Source organism: Corvus moneduloides, chromosome 12 (genome assembly GCF_009650955.1).
Source record: "Corvus moneduloides isolate bCorMon1 chromosome 12, bCorMon1.pri, whole genome shotgun sequence".
Lineage (NCBI taxonomy): Eukaryota > Metazoa > Chordata > Aves > Passeriformes > Corvidae > Corvus > Corvus moneduloides.
Window position 1 is genome coordinate 12,351,144 of NC_045487.1, and position 16,344 is coordinate 12,367,487.

The window sequence follows — 16,344 nt, forward strand, 5'->3', positions numbered from 1 at the left end:
CCCCCTCGACCCTCCGCCGTGCCCGCAGCCAATCACAGCGCGCCGGGGCCACCGCTGCGCAGCACTATTGGCGAGAAGCGCCGCCAGTCACGAGCGGATCCGGGGCTTTCCAGTGCATCGCGGTTGTATGAGCCGCAGGGGAGGGGGCGGATGGCCGAACCCGCCCCCTAGAGAGCGCTGATTGGTCGCGCGGAGCGAGGGGGCGGGACTTCTGGCGCTCCGGAGGCGCTGATTGGATGACGTGCGCGTGCCCCCAGCGGTGGGCGGGCACTGCGCCGCGGGGTCGGTGCCGCTGCCACGCCCCGGTGCCGGCCCTGCGCGGGGGCTTGGCTCCCTGAGGGCTCTGGAGCCTGCGGGATGCGCTGCCCGAGGCCGCCCCACTCCAGCCCGCTCTGGGAAGGGACACGCCCGCGTCCAGCGCTGTGTCCTGAGCCGGAGTCGCTGGTGGTTGTCCCCGGCGCGCGCAGAGAGGTTCCTCGGGAGGTGGCAGAGACGTCCCTGTGCAGTCACGATGCTCCCCGGGAAGAATTAATTGCAGAATTAATAACAGGCCCTCCGTGTGGGCTCGGGAGGAGCGCCGGAGCGATTTCAGCCGTGCCGGTGCACAAGGGGCGGTTTCCCCTGCACAGCCCTGACCTTTCCGCGTGGTGAGCTCGGGGCAGTTCCGCAGAGTTCCCAGAGCCTGTTCGCCAATGTCAGGCTTCGGTCTGGATTCAATACCCACTTCGGAAATATTTTCACTCACAAGAAATTGAAGAAATGCTACTGAATATTTCATTTAATAAAAGCCAAGTGTAGCTCCTCTTAAACCGACCTACTTTTGTTTGTGCCTGTCATCTGAATGCTGCGCTATTTTATCCACTTAGCATCACTGTTGTTTATAGATAGTGAGCTCTGCTTAAATTATGGATGAGAGAATGAACTCTGGAATAGAAGGGAATTGCTCAACAGGACAGTTATGTTTAAAGACTCTATTCATGCATGCAGTATTTCCAAAAAACAACATTTAGTTTAGAGAAGATTTCTTTTTATTCATGTAGTATTCTAAACTGGTGCTTTAAATTTCATTTTTAAAATATTTCTAAAGTTTTGCACTTTTAGAGATGGACTTCCTACAAAGAAGCATCTTTTAAGGATACAACATTTGATCCTGTACCTCAGGAGGTTACAGTAATATTGGCACATAAATAAACACTTTCCTGGTTTCTTAGCATCTGTAGCATTCCTTTAATATATGTTTTTATGTAATTTAGTAAGATGTGCAGTTCAACATTAGCTAAAGTAAAGGCTGTTCCAGTAAATCCTGTTCCCTACAGCTCTCTGGAATCCAGAGACAGTCAGTAAGCAGATCCAATGCAGCCCCAAATCAGGGGTTGAGTGCCCATTTCTAAGCTCTGAAGCAATGTGAGTCACTACCAAGGCTTTTGCTAGGAAGATGAGAAGGCAGGGTTTTTATTTGTGTGGGTATGTTCAAGACGGAAAGGACACAGACACCAGCAGGAGTTTCCAAGAAACCCCTGAGGAAACAATGAGATTCCATCCACTATGGGATGAATGCTCACACTAATCATGCCACCTAGTCCCTTAAAAGCAAAATTGCATTTCAAAGTCTCATTTAATTTTTAAACAATAAATAGCATTGAAAAATACACTATACTAAGTAATATACTAAGATTTATGCCTTCCTCCTTTTGCAGAAGAGCATACAGTAGCCCCAAGTCATGCTCTGCTGATCCTCAAGGTGGCTATCTATGCACAGCTGCTGCAGCCTCCTCTTGTAGAGCTGCCTTTTATGCTGCTGCAAGCTGCATTAACGTGTCTGCTATAAATCCTGTTATCCCAAATTTCATTATATTTACATTTTGGGTATAAATAAATCACATGTGGAGCATGACTGTAAGTATTAGCCAAAGTACACCATAATTATATGTGAGAAGAAAAGGGTACACATTGTGAGCATAAAATATCAAACTACTTGATAGGAATGACTACATGTAGTGTTCCTAATAACTCGCAACAAAATATTTAAAAATATTCTGTATTCCATGTAATTATGCACTTAATCCTCTATGAATTCATTGGAAAAGGGGCCAACATGGCCCATTTACAAAGCCTGTCATTCTGCAGACAGAACAGTGCTTGTGACATTTAACCCAAGTTAATATCCCATTGACCCACTGGGCTTGCACACAGCTCCGTGTCACTGACAGACCACAGATGAAAGGCAGGCCAGGACTGGTGTTTACTCTAAAGCTCCTTCATACTCCTTTAGAAGTATAAAGGAGTTGTAAAGTGATAACAGGACTTTGGCAGTGTAAAATGGGCCTGTTACATCTCTTTTATGTTGAAAACCCTGTCAGTAACACCAGCACAAGACATTTGCCATTAAACAGCGAATGATTTCCTTAAACCACACTCTTGCTAAGAGAGACATGTTTTGTAATAATGAAGTACGATAAACAAATTTCACTTTCAAATGACACAACACTGTACAATTACATTATTATAGCATAGCATGGAACAGAATTTTGTGCTGTGCCAGGATAGGAGTATGGTATTCATTTATCACAGCATTACCCCCAAAGTGCAGAATATTCATCAAAACAGATGATTTTTTTTTTCTGCTAATTCAAACATGGAAACGGCTGGTATTTATCCAGCTGCATTAGAAAAAAATAGAGAGGGAAGGTGCTTGCAGAAGCATCAAAGACAGTACGACCACACTTTCTAAATATTAGTTATATGATAAAAAGGGACTTGGATAAATATGTCAGGTATTTCTGCCCCCTTGTTTGTTTAGGGTTTTGTCATTATCTACTGTTCTAATGAATTATTTAAATACTGTTTAGCTAAATAGTTTGGGGCTTGAGATGGAAAAGTAGCGCAGACTACGAGGTTGCCTGAAGCTGCACTTCTTAGGACAGAAGCTGAAGAGTATTTTGTAATAGGGATATTACAGCCACATTCCTTAACAAGAATAAGACCTTACTCTGCCTATGATAAAATGCAAATAAAACCAGCCAGAAAACTGCAGCTCATACATGACATTGGTTTAGCTCCCAAGTTTTCCAGCTGATACCAGCTTTGTAGTCTATGGTTAAATATTGTATCTGTCAGGGTTTGTGTAATCTGTCTGATTGGGAAAATGGGAACTGCCCAGATTGGGGTATAAATCAAAGCAGAATGTTTGACACAGTGGCAGCAGTCCTTTTTGGTTCTTTAACTGTCAAAAGCACACAGTTTTTCAATAGTGGCAGGCATCCTTTACATGGCATCACAATGCTGGCTCATCTCTTGGCTGGTCACCAAGTTTTGGCCATAAACTTTCAGGCTGTTCTTCTTAAAATGAGTAATTTAATCTTAAATGGGTATGGAGGATATAACTCATATGTCAGCCACCTTTTATTCACTGCACTGTTATGATTTTAACCTTGCCTCACTCCTACATTATTGCAGAGCACACTTTTCCCGTATCCCTTGGTAGGTGCATTTTAACACCGTGCCCTTTATGTCTGACAAAGTCAGTGCTTTCACAGAATACAAACTGTGAATAAGCCACTGTATCAGGATCCCTTTTCCATCCCTGACAACGACAGAAAATGTTTTTCCATTAAAATTTACCACAGTTTTATGAGTATTAAGGTAAATTGGTGGTGTAAATGCACTTGCCCATCTCTCAGAATGCTTTGCTGCCATTGTGAAAATTTTCTTTTCTACTGTTTAACCTTTACATAATATTTGGCTGTTGGAAGTGTAGCTGAGAATACAAAAAGAAAGATATTAGTTATGCATTCTTCCAGCAAACAACACTGTGTACTGCAGTGGGTTTTGCATGTGCTAATCAAGTAGACACTTAGAAAAGTAAAATGCTGCCAGACTAACTAGGTCCCAGTGAAGGGCAAGGCACTGTCTGGACCAAACCTGAGCTCCTGGGAGCAGGATGTGGAGTAGCAGCCTGCTAAACCTGCTGTGGATGTCACAGCTCCTGAGCATGAGGAACACCCTCAGGAATCAATTGTGACCATAATAGCTGACTCTACAGCAGAATTCTTGTGGAACACCCTTGATTTGTAAATATAATAACACATTTCATTTCTTTTAATCATCCAGGTTAATTGTACTAGAACTTACTTATTCTGAAATAATTGAAAGTAGAGGTCACACTTAATATACTGATAAATGTACTTTTTTCTTTCCTTTTAGCTTTATCTAGAGCAGGACAATAGCACTAAGCATCACAAAATAATTCATTGCTTTTTGGCACCACATAAATTAACTGATTCAGAATTCAAAGTTGAGATACATCCATAAACTGTCAGCATGAGTGAAATACACTGAAATCCCCCTTGGTTGTTGCTCACAATTGTAACCAAACCCATAAATCTAACTTTAAAGGAATGAGAGTAGTGCCAGAAACCCATGCCTTGTCTACACTTAAAAGAGTTGGCTGGTATAGCTACACCTTAGAGCTGAATTGGCAAGCACAGATTTCTTTTCGGGTGTAACTTAAATCACTTTCCTCATGGAATATTCTAAAGTGGCCGAAGGACTCTGCCAGTATAAAAGCATCTTCTCCAGGGCTTTTGCCAATGTGGCTGTAGCTGCATGCAAGGGATTTTTCATCATTCTGACAGCTATTTCAGCAAAACTCCTACATTTAGACCAAGTCCAAGTTAAAGTTGGCATTGTTTTATGTTGCAAATAAAGCAGAAGGGAAGCATTACCAGTTTATGGTCCTGGTTTTACATTATTTTAAATTGTTTGTTTTAAAGGAATGTGTGGGGCAGGATCCATGTGGTCCTTTGGATGTTTGCCTCCCACATTTGTGCTGCATTAAAATTGCTTGGTTTTTCAGTGACTGAACTTTGGCAAAGGGGAAACTTACATTACTAAAAAAAGATAGTGTCCATATTATTTACCCCAGAAATAGCTATCCTGATGGTTTAAAGCAAATTTCCAAACTGAAGTGAACTCCAAAAAAAGAAGCATCTGGGCCAAAGGACATGTGGATTAATACCACATTCTTCTTCATTTTGTCCTCAGTTCAACAATGAATTTAAGCACATGTAGGATTAATTTTAGGCACACTTGTAAGCCCATCTCAAGTTTAGTAATCATGTCAGATATAATAATGCTCCTATTTGAATTTTAATTGAGCAGATATTTGAAATTAATCACATTCTGCACTGTGCAGAATCAGGATTTCTGTCAGAAGCACAAGTTTACACAGAACAAGGCTGTTTGTTGTGATGCCATCTGCATTTTCTTTCCTGAACTGGATGTTAAGCCTGTATTTTAAAGACGTCCCAAGGGGCATTATTTTTCCACATAAGTACATTTTACGTATTTGGCTTTTCCCCCCTAATCTCCATTTTGCTGAGAGTGTTTTTTCTTGCTTCAGAAACCCATGCAGAGAAGTTTGCCTGGATTGTGTTGACTGCATGGAAGTCCCTCCCGTGCCCAGGGGCCGCTAGCGCTGGGTGCCGGGGGACGATGCTAACGCTGGGTGCCGGGGGATGATGCTGGCGCTGGGTGCCGGGGGATGATGCTGGCGCTGGGTGCCGGGGGATGATGCTAGAGCTGGGTGCCGGGGGATGCTAGCGCTGGGTGCCGGGGGATGATGCTGGCGCTGGGTGCCGGGGGATGATGCTGGCGCTGGGTGCCGGGGGATGATGCTAGAGCTGGGTGCCGGGGGATGATGCTGGCGCTGGGTGCCGGGGGATTATGCTAGAGCTGGGTGCCGGGGGATGCTAGCGCTGGGTGCCGGGGGATGATGCTAGAGCTGGGTGCCGGGGGATGATGCTAGAGCTGGGTGCCGGGGGATGCTGGCGCTGGGTGCCGGGGGATGATGCTAGAGCTGGGTGCCGGGGGATGCTGGCGCTGGGTGCCGGGGGATGATGCTAGAGCTGGGTGCCGGGGGATGATGCTGGCGCTGGGTGCCGGGGGATGCTAACGCTGGGTGCCGGGAGATGATGCTAGAGCTGGGTGCCGGGGGATGATGCTAGAGCTGGGTGCCGGGGGATGATGCTGGCGCTGGGTGCCGGGGGATGATGCTGGCGCTGGGTGCCGGAGCCCGCAGCGGGGCCGGGCCGGGCCGCGGGCGGCCCCGGGGCTGCGGGAGGCTCAGGAGGGTTCATGCGCAATCGGGCAGCACCGAGCCAATGGGACGGGGAAGTCTGATTTAACCGAGGCTTCTTCCTTCCTTTTTGTAAGACACAGAATGTGCCCGCTAGGTGAAAGCACGGACATCTTTCTCTGCGTTTCGGACACGCGGGGCGGGCTCTGCTCTGTGGCCTCGCACAGAGCTCACATGTGCCACGACTAAAAGAACTCGGCGATTTCCAGGTGGGTGCTCTGGGCGCTTCGGGGTCTAGGGCTACTTAAAACCCTGTGAAGGAGCTGGAGCAGCACTCACCCTGAAACGGAACAGGATGCGTGTCTGCTCAAGATAAAACCGTGTAATTTGTTGCAGGGGGGTTGTGTTGTTTTGGATTTTTTTTTTTTTTTTAATATGGAAAAATAAGTAGTAGCTTAGTTAAAAGAGCTTGCGATGAGTTTTAGCTGTGAAAATGAAACTGTTTGCATGAAGTGCAGTTAGTATTCAAGGTACATACATTCAAGGCAGAAGACTTGTGTGTCATAACATCCACTTCTGCATTCTTCTGTTTACAAGTGTGTTATGTATCTCTGGTAAACCATGTTTTAAAGTAGTATTAATATATATATCTATATGTATGTGTATATGTATATAATACACATGTATATGCATATATATATTTACGTATATAAAGCTATAAATATAAAAAAAAATTTTTTTCAATGTAAATACAATTTTTCTCATAAAGTTATCCCAACTTATAACCAAGAAAAAAAGCTGTCATTTAAATTTGTTTGGCCATTTTCAGATTCCTCATTTAATCTACTATATATTCTCTTGGGATAAACTGGTCTGATTTTCAAAAGACTGACCAGTTAAACAATAAGTAAGTGGCTATTCTTCATATTAAAAAAGCAGATCATAAGGAGGACTGAAGAACAGTAAGAACCTTCACTCCGAGAATAAGGGCTTCCATGATGCTTTCCTTAAGGAGGATGACAACATTTGTGTACCTGCTTGTGCAAGCCAGCCAAAGGAAAGGTTTCTGTTAGAGGAAAGTGTTTGCACTTCCATTATTTCCAGTGGGGAAAGTAATTTCTTTTCTTTTTATAGCCTTGCAGCTTGCCCAGAAATCAGTAAGTCTGCTGAAGGAGTTTCCTCACCTCTGTATCCAGCATTGCATAAGTGTGTGGTAGACAAGTGGAGGCAAAATTATATGTAGCAACAACCCTGTCCTAAACCCTCCCATTACTTAATAACCACTGCTTGGGCATTATTTTAGCAGGGTTTCTTGTAAAACTGTATTGTTCTGTTACTTGATTTTCACTTGTTGGCTGAACTGTGAGCAACACTTCGCTCATGCTGAGGGAATACAGCACCTTGGCAAAGGTTTTAGGATGTTCTTAGAACTTCTTCAACTGCTCATATAACACAATGGTGTAACAGGCAGGGTTTGTTTGTTTAACAAACAAACAAACAAAATCCCTAAATTTTGATATGTTTAAGCAGCAGAATGGCCAACCGGTGGAGTCTGTGGAGTAGGAGTATATTGTGTTAAGCATTTTATTAGTACATGGTGAAATAGTGGTCCTAGCAGAACAGCTCTAATACAGCACAGTATGTAGGGTAAAAGCACAAGTAAAAGGAGAATACTTCTGTATAATAATTAGAAAATTCAGATCTCCTTCCACCAAACCATTGTCAAATTCAGTTGTTCTGTTTTCACAGTTACAGAGACAAGTCTTTGGAGGGAACCTAAAGCTGTGAAATATGATAAAAACTTTATACTGCTTTAGATATCACCCTATTTTGCCCTACAGGTTGTGATTAAGAACAGACAACAAGTTTTTAAGTCTTGAGAACAGTAAATTTTAGCAGTGTAAGAGAACCAGGCTGCTGCTTATACTAATTATCTCCAAGATTTTAGTTCATCTGAACTCATACTTGCAAGCTTGAGGGCAAAATACAAGGAGGAAGAAATCTGCCAACACCGAAGTTCATGACAAAATTCTCATAGGTAAGAACTGAGTTCCCCATCTAATCTTATTCAACATAACTTCTTATGGGTTTTTTTGTTTGATTTTAAGCTACCAGAAGAACGTCCAGACACTTTCAGTGGTAACAGTAATAGGGATGGTTCTGCACTATGTAGATATTTCTATTTACTACTTTTGTTTTTATAAAGTTGCACTGATACAAGTTCACAGAGAACAATGAGTAAGTAATAAGATTACCAAACTGGATCCCCTAAAGGCGTGGTACTAAGAAATGTCATGAGGTTTGTAATCTTTCAGTGACATCAAGAAATGGACCAAGACTCACACTGCACAGCAGAAAGGGAACTGTTGGAAGCTGTAAGCAGAATTACTACATCTTCTACCACAAATCCATCTGATGAAGAAGAAAATCAACCCAAAGCTGAAATTTCATGTCAAGTGAGAAAAGAAAACCCAGAAAAAGATGACACACAAGGTTGATGCTATCCTTTAATTTTGTTTCTTCTAGCTGTTTATGCTCTTGTATTAAAAACTTTGCTTATTTATTGCAGCAGTAGTTCAAACCTGTACTGCCATACTCCACTGAAAATAAGCCTTGATTACACTTGTAGTAATAATGTAGCAATAGTGAAACTGATGCTCATCCTGGTCTGTATATACACACACCGAGTTTTCCTTTCAAATACCTCCTGCCGAAAATGTATCACAGATTTAATTTACACACCAGCAATGAAAGTAGTGGTCATCAGATGGCCTGTCTTGGGAATGCACTTTCTGTGCATCACAAAATCTGAACTTCTTGGCAGTATCAGCAAGGACACCAACTTGAAGCTAATCTCAAGCAGGCAGTTCTCACATGCCTTTAAAGAGCCAGCACTGAACATTTACTATGCCTAAGATTGCTCTCATCTGTTATTAAATAAAATGCTACGTATAACCCAAAATATACATAATCTCATCAAGATTTTAAGCCTGGAAGGATGTCATAAAAACCACCTCTCCTAGGAAATAGATGCTTTGTAGGGATTGAGCCAAACCCCCAAGGCCTTGATAATTGAAACTGTATGGTCAAATGATTAAGAACATGTAAAAGTGGGGCCACTGAAAGAGTACTGTGGTGCCTTTACAAGTCTATTTCTGCATCAAGCTGTTCTCTTCCCCTTCATTTGTGCTCATTCACCTCCATTAGCAGAATGTTAAATACACTGCAGACTGACTTCAGCTGACTGCCTTGACAAAGATATCCTTGATTAGAAACTGGGACTGGTGTGCCCACTGAGATACAAATATTCCATTTCTTTTATCCACTTTGCTAGCTAGCCTAAATGCCACCTGATGAAATCTATTGTCAGTAGATTTCAAAGACAGAGAAATCGCCTTTTTGAAATGCTCAAAATTCTCCTGTAAGCAAACTCTTTAACCAGCTGTCCTGTGTTTTTACATATGCACGTGTGTGTGTGTGTGTGTGAGAGAGAGAGAGAGAGAGAGACTGTGGGAAGAGAGAGAGGGGAAAGGAGGGAGGTATATAAAATATTTGTAGCTGAACTGTGCCATCAGTTCAGCTACAAAAAGAAGAGAGGATGTGAGAATTCTTCCTTCAGTTGAGCTGGTTATCCAACTTTGAGGTTAGGATATTCATGTTTTCTCAGCTTTCTCCTATTACTGCACAAACCCCATATTTGAATAGGGTCAGTTTTTGAATATATGTCTGAATTTGCAGCTGCATTGTATTATCTCCTCCATTAGCAACAAAGAAGCCTGGAGAAACATCTGACTCAAAAGACTCAGTGTTTCTTAGGGCTATTTCTGGGATGTTGAAGCAAATCTCCTGCTCAGATTGTGCCCTAGGTTACAACCTTGATATACAGTATTTCTTGGCAGTGTTTTCTCTACAGTTTTGTATTCTACAGATGATACGTTGTCTTTCAAAATTTCAGACCCTAATAGCTTTCCTCAGAGCATCTGCTCCTGTCTTTATTAGCAGTGAAATCATTTATTTTATCAGTCTTTAGGTCTTGCTGTTACAGCAACAGAAAATGTAGCCTGTCCTTTCAAAACAAATGCATAAGAGTTTTCTTTCCAAGTCCAAAGAATATAACCTGAAATACTAAATATATTGGTTTTAGATTCCAGTGCAACCCTAAGTCCCAACTCTTCGATGACCACTAAGGAGCTTCAGGAATATTGGAGGAATGAAAAACGCCAGTGCAAACAAATCAAACTCCTTTTTGAAATCCCATCAACCAGAATTGTAGAGCACCACTTATCTAAATATGTGGTAAGCTAAGAAATGAATATGTAAGAAGATCATTAATTTTTATTCACTCTACAGGGGTCTGCACAGCACACAGCAGGCCTCGCTACATGAAAGCCTTACCAAAGGCCAAGTTTTGCAAGCCACGATCACACTGAGTAGAACCTGTTCTCACTGATTGTATGGGCCTGGCTGGTGGAATCTGCCTCTAAAAAAACCCTCTGACAGTCAGTTCACAAAATCTGCTGCAGTGTAAAAGTGTTATCAAATAAATTAGTATCTTGAGTATCCTTAAAACACAGAGTTTTGTCAACATTAAGGAAATTCACACAAATATAAAAATATCTGTGTATTTACACTTCCACTGAGCTAGCTGGCTGTAGCAGCTGCAGTGCATTTGTATAATTTCCACATCAGAGATTTCTCTTAGCACAAGTGCAGAATTCTTTGATGTTGACAAAGTCTAGGACATCCTCCAGCCAGATCACTTGGGATCGTTCCCCTTCCCTACTTAGAGCTCCCTTAGGTGGCATATTTGTCATATTTTTAAGATGAAATATGAGTATGAGCAGTGGGAACAATGAAGTAGGTTGGATTTTTTAATCTTTATTCACAGTACTGACACTTAGTTTTTATTTCTGTTTCTGCTCCTGGCCTTCAGAAGGACTGATCTAGAGCGAGTCCCTTTTAGTACGCCTGTGACATTCAGATAGGGATGATTTCCTTGTTTGCTACTGTCTATGAGATCTGTAGATGAAAAATGCTGAGAATCAGCATTGCTGATTCTGGGTGATCCAGTTTGGTAGAATTTGAAGCAGGTAAATGTTTTAGAGACTGTCCTCAGATCTTGTTGCATGCTGTACACACCTACTTCGTTGCTGCTTTTCTTGCATACACTCCTGAGTATCCAGCTTGCTGAATAGTTAAAAATTGGTTTTGTGTAACTGTATGAGAGCAAGAGAATCATTCATCATATGTGCAGTTAAACTTAGTCATAAGTTATGTGCCTAGGCAAAAAAATTTACGTTACAACAAAATTGAGCCAATTTGAATGACAGTTTAATTAAATGCTACTTCTTACCTTTTTCATGCACACTCCGCAAATAAAAAAAGCAAGTACTTGTAAATTATTCACTTAGCTGCCCTTGACAAAATGATAGCTTAAAAAAATTGCTCTTATGATTGTTTTAGAATGCATCAGGCATATATACACTTTTCAGCAGGGAGCAGGACAAAGCATAGGAAAATGTCACAGTGCTTACAAATGAAAAGAGATCAGAGAAGTCAGCTGAAATTTAGAAACCTTTCAAGAAGTGCCTGTAAAGATCATTTATGAAGATTAAAAGAGAGACTTTCTCTTTAAGGAAAAACAAGGAAGAGAATCAGACAGGCATAGTGCGAGTACTGGTTTGCACCCTTCAACAGCAGCAAAGGAAGTAACTGGTATGAGTAAAACCCCTCCAGCTCCTGTGTAAATTAATGGGAACAAGGTGAAGTTGAATGTCAACATGGTCATCATCCAAAAGGTCAACAGTCTGTGTCCTTAGCTGGTGTCTGGTGACACAGTTGAACTGGCCTCCATGGAGCTGCCATGGTTTACACACATTAGGGATTTGGCCCTTCCTCAATATCACTGCGCTTGGATCAGAACCAGAAGAGATTATTTGTACAACGCAGCACAAAATTTTGGTTTGCAGCTATTTGCCTAATATCACATCCATTACAGTCTTTTTGAGGCTAGTGAAGAGCTGAGGAAGACATGCTCTTGTGTACTGTTAATGTGGGGCAGCACAGCTGTTAGCTGCCAGTGAAGGGGTTTGGATAGCAAGCCCTTGTAGAAATGTCACTTTTTTATATTATTTAAGTGTGAAGTAAGTTTGAATACAGGACAGTGATTTACAGGGGAGAAAAGGATTTGGAGTTGTTCCACCTTATTTCTGCACACACCAGATATATTGCCAAATACTCCCTCTTCTTTCACAGCATTACTAACACCCCCAAATCCCTAGGAATGTCTTATACAAAGAACATTTCTGAATATTATGACCAATGTAAAATAGATTACATTCATTATTAAGTCTGGGAAATCCATTCAGTTCACTGAAGATGATTGATTGCAGCAGCCATGGCTGTTATAAACAAAGTTCAGCTACAGACATGCTTTGTAAGTGTTTTTATGTGCTTCAGTCTGCTGCTAGTTTGCTTTCCCAGCACCTTGCAGGATGGGATCTGTTAGTGCACTGTTTATGTACACCTTATTTACGTGCTAAGCCTAAGTCTGATGACAGAAGTACAGAATGGCAGGAGGTGGGAATTTTTAGTTTGATGGCTGCAGTCTTTCAGGTCTACACTGAGCATGCACCATAATCCCAGACAGTAACTGATTTAGCAGCACTGCTATAGGAGTACATGAGATTACACACAGAAAATTGGTGCAGGAGTATTTCAGCTGGAGGACTGAACAAGCACAAAGTCTTTTCATAGTCCCTTCTCATGCTTGTTTTTTTCTCTTTGATTGTGTTTAGATGTATAAAATCATCATTTTGCAAACAGGGAGTTTTGACAGCAACAAGTCTGTAATTGAACGGCGTTATTCAGACTTTGAGAAACTGCACAGAAATCTGCTGGAGGAATTTAGTGAAGAAATGGAAGATGTGACCTTTCCCAAAAAAACTCTAACAGGGAACTTCACAGAAGAAATAATCAATGAAAGAAAATTAGCCTTCAAGGACTACCTGAGACTCCTATATTCTATGAAATACATCAGAAGATCAAAAAAATTTATCGACTTCTTAACAAGGCCGGAGCTTCAGGAAGCATATGGTTGCCTGCGGGGTGGCCAGTACACCAAAGCTTTGGAAATCCTTTTAGAAGTCATTGGGCTGCAGGAAAGGCTGACGAGAGGGAACCCTGTCTCGGTTGTCCCTACTCTCTGTGCCATCGTGGTGTGCCACAAGGACCTGGAAAACCCAGCAAGTGCCTTTGAGTATGGAGAAAAAGCTCTGTCACGCCTTTGTGTGCATACCAGCCACAGGTATTATATTCCACTGTTAGAAACAATGATCACTCTGGCCTATGAACTTGGCAAGGATTTCCTGTCTTTGCAAGAAAAACTGGAAGAATGGAAGACGAAGAAAGATCCCATACGGATTTTTACCCTGAAAGAACTCGCAGTTCGGGAATACGTACAATGAACATAAGAAAGACGTAATGAAAGAGCAAACTTTTGAAAGAGTGAGAACTGGAAATTACCTGTTTGGCTTACATAACGTTGTATTAATAGGAAAAAAGTTAAATATCTTCTATGTTCAAAAGAGACATTAACATCTATGTTGGAATATATTACAGCTACCCTACAGATGCCAGGAGTACCTGAGGAGCACCTTAAGGTTTTTGAAGGAAAATTGCAACAATCATTTATGATTTGGTTATTTTGAACATAGCTTATTTTGTGTGAAAAGTCAGAATAAAACAAAATACCTTTAATAAAGCACTTAAGAATCTGCAGAATCAGAGGCATTACTTGTTCATGTGGAAATCACTTCCTTTCAAGAAGAAAAAGATCTTCTCAGTAGACTCAGTCTAAAGGGGGCATCTTCAGACACTGAATGTAGTTTTTTACTCTTCCAGCTGGGGCCCAGTCATATGGCACCTTGCCATTTCTGAGGATGATGGGTTGGTCCTGTTCCCACTGAATTCAGCTGCTGTGGGCAGGAGGACCTGGGGGGAAGGTTTACAATCAACTTTGGTAGGAGGAAAAAATACAAGTGATGATCATTCCATCAGAGGTGAGGGAATACAATTCATTTCCCTTTTGTAACTAACACAGTTTTGTGACTCTGCATTGAAGGCACATTCTTGTTTGTTTGCCTGCCTCTGTAATTTCCCTCAACTCTAAGGTCTGTCCCATACACTTATTATAACAATCTGGTAAATTGGTAAATTAATTCTCATAAATATTGTAATTAGCATGTCATTATCTAACATGGCTCATTATTCTCTGCTGAACATAGTCCACTGAGTACTTTCAGGCCTGTATGCCTGTTACAGATACTACCTGCACCACAATGACATTTGTCTATAAATTAGGAATAACTGTATGAATTTACCTCCCAGAGACATGAAAAATTCAGCTAATTGGAAGTGCACTGAAGCTGAAAAACTTTGTTGTGCATTGTTATAAGAAAGCTGTCTTGAAAAAAACCCAGAATAATAGGACTGTCTAGGGTGGAAAGTTAATATTTTAAGCAGCTATTAACATCTAGGCATTAAACACAAAATACATGGATTACTTGTTATTTGACAATTATTATTTTTTCTAGTTATACCAGAAGTAATAGAATTAAGAGTAATTAATTAAGAGACTTAAGGACTAATCTTCCCACAACATAGCATACTGCAGGACAGTTAGAACGGATCAAAGCTAACACCTTCTTAGAGGATGCATGAATCAGTAACAAAGCAGTGAAGAAAAAAGCTTTTCTGGGGTCTGCATCACACCTAGGCAGTTTGAAGTTCAGGTAGAAAGGAAGCATGGCCTTCACACTGCCCTAACTCCACAACAGAATGGGATGAAAAACCAAAAGAATACAAAAAAAATATTTCCTCCCTTTTTCCCCCTCCCCTCCTTGAGTGCAGCATCCCAGCTCTCTTGGATTCTCCTCAGTTTCTATGGGGTGGCACATGAGTATCTACCTGCACCCACAGACCCTCACCTTGCAGCTGACCACAAGATTAGAGGGTCCATAAGTACACGTGTCTGGCAAGGACAATTACCAGGAAAGCAGCACATCAGTAAGATTTTACTTAGCCTTTATTTGTGCTGATGTTACAACTTTCCATCTCTGAAGGACTAACTGATCTAAAGCTCACCAATTTCTGCTGGCGTGTTTTGAGGTGCAATTGGGCTAAGGGAAAAATTTACATAATTCAAAATTCACTAAAATAAACAGTGCGAAAAACCCCACAGTTTTGTTGGTGTAAGCCAAATCTCTTTTGAGAATGTTTTTCCCTACAATGTACTAGCAGAATTTGCCTGCAAAATGATCCTAGAATAGGTCACTTTGTGCTGCATTGAGACTACCAGTCAAGCCTTTGACTTCAAAGGGTCAACCCTAATATTCATAAAAGGAGCTTGTGATTTCATTACTATTAGAATACAGCAAAATTAAAATCTCCCTAGCAATTCAACCTCCTCCAAGCAAATAATCTATACATTTCCTTCCTACAAATACAGAGACCTTTGGATTTATTAATCTCTGCAGAGATTACATCGAAAATCCTTGGAAAGAGAAAGCTAGGATGGTTATGGAACAAAAAGGGATCCACAGAGCCTGGATTTCACCTAGAGCTCTGCCATGGACTTGGTCTGAATTTAGCACAAGTAACTTAATCTCTGTGCCCCTATTTCCTCACACAGTACTTCCCCATTAAGTTTCCTCATTCAGTTTTTCAGTACTCATAGAAGAGAACAGCTGTGAAACTTGACCAAATAAGTTAACTCCAGCATTTAACTTGGAAATGTGCATGAGGATAGCAATTTTGATTTATACAAGCCTATTTCATTTCTCAAGGATATCTTGAACCAGAAGAGAATTTAGAGGTATTGAGTTGCCAAATCTGTGTGCTTATTGTGGATTGCATAGTTTCTTTACCAGTGCAGTCTTATTTTAGAATCAGGTGTTACTTCCCTTATAAACTACAGAAGTTACAAAATTATATTACATTGTACTGCAGTGGCACCATGCTGGCTGACCAGTCCCACAGACAATCAGCCAGTTCCGATTTTTTAGCTGTAGACTCTCAGAGAGTGGTTGGACCTGCCAAAAGAATTCTGCTTCCTTTTGCACGCATTTCAAGAGTCAACTTCCGCATATTCTTTTTTACTTAATTTTTACAGCAAAGTGAGTATTCAGAAGTTACATGTTAAACTAAAAGGTGATAGCATTCCTGCTCCCATACTGCCTCAACTGTCTTCCACTGGTAAGGACAGCCTG

At 41.3% G+C, this 16,344-nt stretch overlaps 1 protein-coding gene across 4 annotated transcripts; it reads left to right on the plus strand.

Annotated features, from left to right (window-relative positions):
• Nucleotides 1-5,275: 5,275 nt before the first annotated feature.
• Nucleotides 5,276-14,319, plus strand: SNX20 (sorting nexin 20). Of its 4 annotated transcripts, none has more exons than XM_032122073.1 (5): nucleotides 5,276-5,332; nucleotides 6,214-6,345; nucleotides 8,392-8,569; nucleotides 10,221-10,372; nucleotides 12,874-14,319. In XM_032122073.1, the coding sequence occupies exons 3-5, from the start codon at nucleotides 8,404-8,406 to the stop codon at nucleotides 13,540-13,542; spliced, it is 987 nt and encodes a 328-aa protein (XP_031977964.1). In that variant the 5' UTR covers nucleotides 5,276-5,332; nucleotides 6,214-6,345; nucleotides 8,392-8,403; the 3' UTR covers nucleotides 13,543-14,319. The 4 variants fall into 4 exon arrangements, with proteins under 4 accessions (XP_031977964.1, XP_031977963.1, XP_031977962.1 ...); XM_032122072.1 differs by lacking the exon at nucleotides 5,276-5,332 and adding an exon at nucleotides 5,353-5,480; XM_032122071.1 differs by lacking the exon at nucleotides 5,276-5,332 and having other exon boundaries at nucleotides 6,005-6,345.
• Nucleotides 14,320-16,344: the final 2,025 nt, after the last annotated feature.